General features: G+C 49.0%; 2 protein-coding genes across 2 annotated transcripts; one reads left to right on the top strand and one right to left on the bottom strand.

The window, feature by feature from the left end:
* The first annotated feature begins 1,738 nt into the window (after positions 1–1,738).
* Positions 1,739–6,677, top strand: LOC123059830 (protein MALE DISCOVERER 2). Its single transcript, XM_044482347.1, has 9 exons — positions 1,739–2,358; positions 2,466–2,601; positions 3,142–3,213; positions 3,768–3,911; positions 3,991–4,110; positions 4,731–5,164; positions 5,301–5,491; positions 5,575–5,707; positions 5,828–6,677. Exons 1-9 carry the CDS (start codon positions 2,265–2,267, stop codon positions 6,391–6,393), a joined length of 1,890 nt encoding a protein of 629 aa, XP_044338282.1. The 5' UTR covers positions 1,739–2,264; the 3' UTR covers positions 6,394–6,677.
* On the bottom strand, positions 6,625–8,264 carry LOC123059838 (uncharacterized). Its single transcript, XM_044482361.1, has one exon. The coding sequence runs from the start codon at positions 8,014–8,016 to the stop codon at positions 6,766–6,768; it is 1,251 nt and encodes a 416-aa protein (XP_044338296.1). The 5' UTR covers positions 8,017–8,264; the 3' UTR covers positions 6,625–6,765.
* Positions 8,265–8,940: the final 676 nt, after the last annotated feature.

The following is an 8,940-nucleotide window of genomic DNA, read 5'->3' as shown; positions in this document are numbered from 1 at the left end:
TGTGTCGGCATCTTCCTTGCTTTCCCTTAGGGTTGGCAGTTGTCTCCGGGCGAAAGCCTTGGTCCGGAGTTGGATCGGCGCGATGGTGGCGTCTTCGACGTCGTTCCTCCGTTGGGAGCATCATGTTAGGAGACACTACCCGAGGTTCTATGTGGCGCTCCTCCGGTGCTCGTCGTTGTCCAAGGATGAGCTTAAGGAGTGCAATGTACGTCGTTGCCGGTGAGCCCAAGCCCGTGCTTTCCTTGGACCGAACAAGTTCCTCCATCTCCCCACCACCTTCTTTTAGGCATCAAGGGTGGATGATGCATCGACGAGGGACGTTCAGTTGGAGTTGTCTTCGAAGGTGACCGGCGTCGGTCGAGACGCGGTGTTGTTGCTTAGCTTTGGATAGACACTTCTACTTTGTATTTGTGTTGTCTGTGATGGCTATATTCGAACTAGCTTGGGTGTGAAGTTGTGTTACACTTGTTGTTCGTAGCAAGTTGTAGCTCTCTTGTAATTAAAATTCTACCTTTTATAAAAATATGATACGCCTAAGCGTACTTTCAAGAAAAAAAGAGATGTGTCAACCAAACCAAACAGTGTCGAGAAACTTCAGCGCGACGGTATAAGACTAGTCACAGTGGATAGTAACTTAGACTAGTAACATGCATATGTCACTAGTCTATGTTACTACCTTTATATTGGGAAGTACTACCTCCTTCTCGGTGAATAAGTCATTCACATAGTTCTAGATCGACTATTTAACTATCTACATATGTATTATATGTGACAAAAAATATATATTTAAAAACTACATTCGTGTAGAAATCTATTGATATATTTTTCATGACATATAACACATATTTATTTCCTCAAATCGATGACCTAAAACTACGCGAATGACTTATTCACCGAGACAGGGGTAGTAACATATGTGAGGTGTCATGCAATAGATCATTTATTAGGTTATAGACTCATCTTGTCTTGATACGTGTGATGTTACAGTAACTAGTTATGTTACCACATGCCCCTCTTTCCTCATTACTCCCTCCTTTCCGGTTTATAAGGCTTATCTCAAAATTTTGGTTTTTCCATTTTATAAGGCTCAATTTGATTGTTCATCATCACAAGTTCAGATTCCAAGGTGCATTAAATAATTGCATGCAAGTATGAAGAGAAAATTGACCGATACATGTACATTATGCATACATTGGTAAACATAAAATTTTGAGGAAAACAAAAGCATTAATTGGATGCTTTTGCAAATTATAAAAAGTATTTCACCACTCACTATCTACCTTGATTGATGAGATTTTTAAATTGAGTCATATAAACCAGAAAAGAAGGAGTAATTACTCGCTACATCATCTGTTTTACCTAAAAATATATGATGTTACCATCTATATTACTTCCACCCACTGTGGTTATTCTATAAACACAACACAGACCGAGGCTGCTTTCGTGGCGCACCTCCTCCGTCATTTCATCTCACGCCCAATCCACATCCACGTGACGCGACGTTCCAACCACCATTGACCTCACCCTGTCCCGGCACAGGAAAAACAAAGCTCTGAACAAGTCAATCACGCCCCAATTTTTGTCCGGATCAATCACGCCCCAATTGGCCACGCACGAATTACGTTCGTTTTTCCACACTAGAGACTAGACCAGGCGACCAGCCCAACAGAAGCCTGTGGTGAAAGGGAACGAACGGACGGCGCCATTTCCCTCTCGCCCCGTTTGAACGATTCCATTCCGTCCTCCTCTCCGCGTGGGTGCGTGCGTTTTCCAGGCTAGTACAGTACGTACGCACGCCATTAGTGCGCCCGATTGCGCGTCCCGCACCGCCACCCGCCCGCCACCATTCCACCATTCACACCGCCTCTCCTTCTCCCTCTCCCCCTCGTCGCCGCCTCCCCTCCTCCCGTACTACTACTTTTCTCCGGATCCACCGGGATTAGCAGACCAAGCGGCCGATTTGGTCACGTGTTCGCCCCTTGATTCCTTCTTGGCGGCGGCGGCGGCGGCTGTCCCGCTGGTCCTCCTCCCTCCTCCTTCCCCGCGCTCAATCCGCCCGCGTTCCCCTGCTGCTCCAGCCAGCCAGCCCGCGTTCTGCTCTCCAATCGCTCCGGACCGGGAGGAAAGCAAAGATCGAAATACTTGCGGAGCTGACAGTTCTTTGGAAAGATCGACCGGAATCAGGAGCGCGCTTCTTCCGGTGCCAGTTCTTGGAGCAGCAGTTCTTGGGAGGTCGCTCGCGTTCTTGCGGAGTTGCGTCGGACATGGGGAATTGCCGGAGGAGAGGCCCGGCGGCGCTCTTCCTGCTCTGGTTCCTGGCGACGGGCTTCCAGCTGTGCGCGGCCCTGAATCACGAAGGTGCCGGGTCGTGGCTTCGGTTGCTTCTTCTTTCGGCTTCGGTTTGTTGTTTTTCCAGCTTCTTGGTTTGACTCTGTTCGGGGCCTTGTTTGCTGGATTCTTTGCAGGTCATGCGCTTCTGAGGTTCAGGGAGATGGTAGAGGCTGATCCGCGTGGTGCTCTGCTGGATTGGGATGAAGGCCACGCTACCCCTTGTTCTTGGTTCGGCGTGCAGTGCTCGGATGATGGACGGGTCGTAGGCCTGTAAGTTGCTTTTTTTTTTTGCACAGAAAAAGATGGAACGCGGATTTACCATTTCTGCTTACTTGGAAGAAATGAACGCCTGAATTGAACTCTTATTAAGAAGAAAACAAAGGGATTAACCTTACATTTTACTACATGTTTAGGCTGATTTCTTTTTTTGTATCTGTGGCCATTAGCAGACCTGCAGAATCATATTAGTACTTGTCTTGCACCGTTGGAATAATGATTGGCATTTTCTTGTTCTAAATTATAAGGCATTCCAACTGCATTTAGGGAGCATCTTTCTTTGGATTCGCAGTTTGTTGACCGTCCTGATAAGGAGGGCCCTTATTAACACTTCAAAAAAGGAAATAGGGCCCTTTACAAGTCTGCATGTGGAGCATGAGCTGTTTAGTATAGGATGCCCATCTTATGCAGTTACGTTTGCTCTGTTTAAATTGTTTTCTTTCATGTGTTCTGTTTGCAATATTTCCCTATGATCTGATTGATAATATGTATTTTGATGTTTTTGACTAATTTGTGTGTGCCTTTGCTTTGTAGGAACTTGTCAAATCTTGGTCTGAAAGGCGTGTTATCTCCTGAGATTGGACAGCTTATTAATATGCATTCTCTGTAAGCATATCCTGCACTTCCTTCAGTGATATTTACTCTGGAACACCTTGATATGACATTACACGTTTCACACTTCGAACCATAAGATAGTATTTGATATTTCTGAAACTACCACTGGATAAGAGTCATTTTGCACTTCGATCTAGGATTTTATGTTGAGCACAACAGTAAAGCTGTAACTTTGTAGTGTGTATGTTTTCCTTATGAGGCTTGTGACCTTTTCAGCTTTTGAGCTGTCAATTAGGGCACATTGGCTAGCTTGATGGAATACAGCCTGCATGAATCTTATTCAAGTACATGATTGTTTGATTGCAAATAGACCCCCCCCCCCTCCCCCAAGAGCCACCCACCCCTGCAAAGAGCTCTGTATTTTTCCTATCGTTAGTAGCATCATAAATCTTAACTGTTGAATTATGTATGCCCATTCAGGCCTTCACCAAGAAAGCATCTTGTATCTACAAATACCATTTTTTGTATCTTATGCACTTGTGTTACTTCTGAAATGATGTTCGCTCTTCAAACTTTTCTGATCTATTTTTCTTCCATCTATACAGTGTACTGCACAAGAACTTGTTCTATGGTACTATCCCTAGAGAGATAGGAGATTTACGGGAGCTGAAGGTGTTGGATCTGGGGTACAATAACTTCAATGGATCAATTCCATCAGAGCTAATAAACATTTTATCCCTGGAGTTTATGTGCGTGCGAACTTCGATATGTGTTTTTTCCATTTCAGTTTAACTTCAAACTTGACTGACCTTACTACTTGAATTGTAGCTTTCTTAAAGGAAACAGACTTTATGGTGATTTACCTCTTGAGCTAAATGAGCTCATCAGTCTTTGTGAGTCTCAGGTTCACCAAGGCAGGGCTTTGTCAAATAGGATGCCCACTGCAAGGTTTGTCTGAGCTTTCTTCTACTTGCATATCTGAGAGTTAAACTTGTGATTATGCAAGGCTTGAGTGCAAGTTCAAATCAAAAAGGGATTAGAGCAAGCTTGATTTTGGGTTTAAAAAAATCCCACCCTGCTCCTGCAATCACATGTCTGTTAGCTGAAATATTTTAGAATTTCGACTCAACAAATATCAGAGCTTTTGTTAGGAACTGTTCCTTCCTCGGTAAAATGGTAAATTACATCCTAGTCTTTCGTAGCAGTGTAAGGCTACCTCAATGGATCAAATGGACGTATGGCTTGTTGGATGCTCCTCTTACTTGAACACCAAGTAGGCAGTAACTACTAAGACCAGTATAAATATTTTGTTAGGAGAACTTACTTTATAACACATGTCTGGAGTTCAGTACTTCAGACTGTCATAGGCACCATTACTTGGTTACTAGGTATACTTACATTTTGGTCTACAACGGATTCTTGGTTGATGAAACTTTTATTGAATATTTTTCCGTTAGGGTGATCTAGTAAGGATGACTTGGAAATTTTATGGCTTCTTTTGCAGGATTTTTTGTTTACTGCAAACATGATCGTTTGTTTCCTCTAACATTCAGTTATTCACTATGTAGGGGTGAGGACAGCGCTACAACCAGAAGACTTCTAGCAGGCAAAGAAAATCATTCTCCAAAGAACAAGATGCTTGGTTCTGAAAATTCTGTATTAGAACCATCAGATGTGATCCCTTTTTTTAAGCTCCATGAACCCCACAAGGATCCAGCACCACCAGTTTTGCCCCATGCCTTGACACCACCTCCTCCTTCTGAACCTGCTCCTTCCCTTGCCTCTCTTGTATCTCCGAACAAAAACCAAACCGCAAGCAAAGGGAGCAAGAGCAAGAGCGGGAAGAGCAATTCTGTGACGATATATGCATTAATAGGAGCAGCGATTTGTTTTGTGGTTCTATCTTTGTCAGCTGCAATATTTATTTGCTACCGCCGTGGGAAGGCTAGCAGTGTTGTGCCCATGTCTTCAAGTAGGGAACTGCAGACCACTATCCTGGGAGGTTAGTGTGCTGACAGATTTGTTTTTTCCATGTTAAGATGCATTTCTACGATCATGATAGCAACAGTGTGTGCTTCTTCTAACGCACGCAACAGAAATTTGGAGTCAACTGTGAAATTCTGACTTCTATTTTGCAGGCATAGCTTTATTCAGACGGTCAGAGCTCGAAACAGCCTGTGAAGATTTCAGCAATGTAATCGGTACGCTACCTGGATGTACATTGTATAAAGGAACTCTTCCATGTGGAGCTGAAATAGCTGTTGCATCTACACTGATAAAACATGCCTACGGGTGGTCTGTTATAGCCGAAGCACAATTCAAGAATAAGGTATCTAACTGGGTTTTCTGTCTCATTCTTCTCAACGCTGTAAGATGCTGAGTTTCTAACATGGATATGATGTTTTATTCTAGGTTGAAATGTTGTCGCGGGTGAACCATAAGAATTTCCTGAAACTTGTGGGTTACTGTGAAGACGAAGAACCATTTACCCGGATGATGGTGTTTGAGTATGTTTCAAATGGATCCCTATTTGAGCACTTGCACGGTAAGAATTCCCAAGCACATTTTGTTATTCTTCTTGCCAAGATGACTCGTGCTACTAGCTTACTGGCAGTTATACTGTCCATTATTAGTTAATGCTAACATCGAAACATTTCTGTTGCAGTTAATGAGGCAGAGCACTTGAACTGGCAGTCGCGCCTGCGGATGGCGATGGGAGTAATATACTGCCTGTACCACATGTACCAGCAGTATCCTCCTGTGATCCTAAGAAATCTGAACTCGTCGTGCATATACCTGACCGAAGACAACGCTGCAAAGATTTCAGACATCGGTTTCGGCGATGACTGGAAAGAAGGCGAGGATGAATTCGATGAGCCTGAAGAGTGCACCATAGTGTATAGGTTTGCCTTGCTTCTGCTTGAGACGATCTCTGGAAGGCGTCCGTTCTCCAATGACACCGGCCTCCTGATTCTGTGGGCGCACCGGTACCTCACCGGCGAAAAGCCCTTGACGGGTATGATTGACCCGACACTCAGATCAGTCCCCTTGGAGCAGGTCGCGGCGCTGACAGAGCTGGTGAAATTGTGCATAAGAGATGACCCCTGGCGGAGGCCGTCGGTGGGGGAGGTAACCCGGAGGATGCAGGAGATCACTGGGTTCTCTCAGGATCAGTCGACCCCAAGGAATAGCGCATTGTGGTGGGCTGAGCTTGAAATCCTAACGGTATAGAGAAATGCTAGCCCATTGTGGAATTGCCTTGAAGCCATTCTGCAGTCCATTTGGTAGAAGGATCAGAGGAAATTGTACAGTCTGGGTTTCTTACTCCTTAGGCAGGCATACAGGTGTACAGATATGCCTGCACTGCTCACACTATTCTTTCGTTCTTTGGTAGATATGTTCTTTTTTTTCCTTGTTAAATTTGACTAGTGAAATCCTGCAAAAGCTTGTAAGGCGCAAATATGTGCCAAACATTTGTAAATAAAGTTTGAAATGTGAAACAACTTGTTTCAACAGTTCAGCGGAGACCTGAAATATTTTGAAAAAAAAAGTGAAGACTTGAAACGAAATGTACTATGTGCAGGTTTTTGGCTCTCGTGTCGATCATCTTTTGCTGTTCACAGTGTTGCTCCCGCGCGCGTGGCAGAGCCACGACTCGGACGGCGGCTTCACCTGCAGCTGCAGCTGCGGCATCCGCCCGGACGTCGAGTGCAGCGGCGAGGAGGCCGCCTTGCCGCTCCTCCTCTCCCTGCTCATCCTCGGGCTACCGCCGCCGCCGCCGTCCGTGCCCGATCGGGCCAGCCGGCTCAGGGCCTTCCTGGCGTCGGCGCAGTACCTCTTGCTCGTGCCAAGGATCGACATGCCCAGCCCGGGGCCGCCGGGAGTCGACCACTCCTTGCCGCTGCCGCTGCTCTTCTCCTCGTACCAGTGCGACGGGTCGCCGTTCCGTAGCCCGAGCTCCTTCACCAGGACGTCGCCCATCGTGGTGCTCCGGCGAGGAGGGGAGGCGCGGGGGTGCCGCGGACGCGCCGGGCTCCACGGGAACCCGCACAGCACTGGCTTGACGCACCAGGGGAAGAGCACCGTGAACCCGCATGACCTCGGAGGCGTCTCGTCGCCTCGCGCCTCCTCGTGGCGCCACGCTATCTCCTGCGGCGGCGTGCCATTCCAGCTCTCCTCCTCCTGCTGGACAGTGGGAACGCGGCGCTCGCGGCGTGACGTGTGCGTTTCGAGCCTGGCCGTGGCCGGCGCCTCGTCCTCGTCGTCGTCGTCGTGCTCGGAGCGGCGCGCGGCGCGGCGCGGGGATTTCTTGGCGCGCTTCTCCGTGGACGTCCTGGCGATGGCGTTGGCGGCCGGGAGGAAGCGGTCCATGATGAAGCTGGGCAGGCGCCTCGACGCGGCGCGGCCGTCGATGGAGCTCAGCCGGGCGGAGAGCGCGGCGAGTCGGTCGGACGACGAGATCCTGTCGACCGCGTCGGAGAAGGTGTCGTCGTCGTCGTCGCTGCTCGTCGCGTCGGTGGTGGCGTTGCCTCCGTGGTACGCGCGGCCTTGGCCGCCGCGCCCCGGGGGCGGCCTCGGGGGCAGCCAGCCCCGCTCCAGCGACGCGCCGCCGGCCTTGGGTACGCCCGGGGAGCTCTCCCACGAGAAGGGCACGTGCGTGCGCTGCGGCGACGCGGCGCGCGCGCCGCGCGGCGTGCCGGCCGCGGACCCGCAGCAGGAGCGGCGCGGCGTGGGGAGCGGCGAGTCGAGCAGCTGCGCCACAACGTGCCCGTCGCTGGGCTTGCGCCGCCGCCGCCCCCGGTGCTGCTGCTGCTCCTGCCCCTCGTATCCGCCCCTGGCCGTGACGATCTCCATGCCGGCGACGGCGCTGCACCTGCAGTGCACGGTCGGCTACGCAACCACCACCACCGCTGCTGCTGCTGCTACTCCCGCGGCGCGCTGGAGCTGCGGTGCATGCAACAGTGGTACGACCGGGGGCGCGTATAAAAGGCGGCGTGGCGCGGTGGTTGCGCGCGGGCGGGCATTGGCGCGACGGAGCACCGGCAAAGGCGACGCGAGGCCGGTGGTTGAGCGTTGGTTCGGCGCGCGTGGGGGGAGCTCTCAGCTCTGTCGATCTACTTCCCGTGACGCCGTTTATAGGCCGCAATGGAGGTTGCCGAAAGGGAAGGGAGCCGCTCCCGGTGGAAAACTTTAGAAGGCTCCGGCGCGGGATGGGCGGCATTTTTTTCCTTGTTCGTGGAATTCCAGCGTGATTTATTTCGGATTTTCCACTTTGTCAATAGGATCGCTTGAAACGAGTCGCACTCGTACTACTCCACGGAGAGTGGAGCTGAAGAGGTTTCCCTGCCGAACTGCCGTCATGTGTAGAAATGTGGAGCTGAACTGCTATGCTGGGAATCACAATGTGCCAACTCTTTGGTATGTAAATGTTACTACATCTTCAAACATCGGGCGGTTCTGGTAATCCTAAATAAGGGTTTGTCTAGGACACATCTAGATGTGCCTTAGTTATTACACATCTAAGTGACTCAATCAAACTAGAAAGGAAAAAGAAAAAAGAGGAAAGAAAATGTTTGCACAAATCTCCGTGTAAAATCAAGGACATGAGACTTAGAGGGTGTTTGTTTTCAGGGACTTATTGGTCTAAGGACTTAAATAAGTCCCTATAAGTCCCATCTAAACCAAACAGGAGGGACTTATAGGGACTTAAAGTGGGCATTTGGGACTTATGAAATAAGACTCTCAAGGAAGGACTTATAGGGACTTATAGTTGTAATA

The sequence above is a fragment of the Triticum aestivum genome, chromosome 1A (genome assembly GCF_018294505.1).
Source record: "Triticum aestivum cultivar Chinese Spring chromosome 1A, IWGSC CS RefSeq v2.1, whole genome shotgun sequence".
Lineage (NCBI taxonomy): Eukaryota > Viridiplantae > Streptophyta > Magnoliopsida > Poales > Poaceae > Triticum > Triticum aestivum.
This window is presented reverse-complemented; position numbering and strand designations above follow the sequence as displayed.

What these genes read in the sequence shown, in the direction of transcription:
- LOC123059838 (XM_044482361.1), bottom strand. Translation starts at nt 8,016, where the DNA reads ATGGAGATCGTCACGGCCAGGGGCGGATACGAGGGGCAGGAGCAGCAG.
- LOC123059830 (XM_044482347.1), top strand. Translation starts at nt 2,265, where the DNA reads ATGGGGAATTGCCGGAGGAGAGGCCCGGCGGCGCTCTTCCTGCTCTGG. An exon ending in CGCGGCCCTGAATCACGAAG is followed by an intron (nt 2,359 to 2,465) that starts GTGCCGGGTCGT and finishes GATTCTTTGCAG; the next exon opens with GTCATGCGCTTCTGAGGTTC. An exon ending in AAGCACAATTCAAGAATAAG is followed by an intron (nt 5,492 to 5,574) that starts GTATCTAACTGG and finishes GTTTTATTCTAG; the next exon opens with GTTGAAATGTTGTCGCGGGT.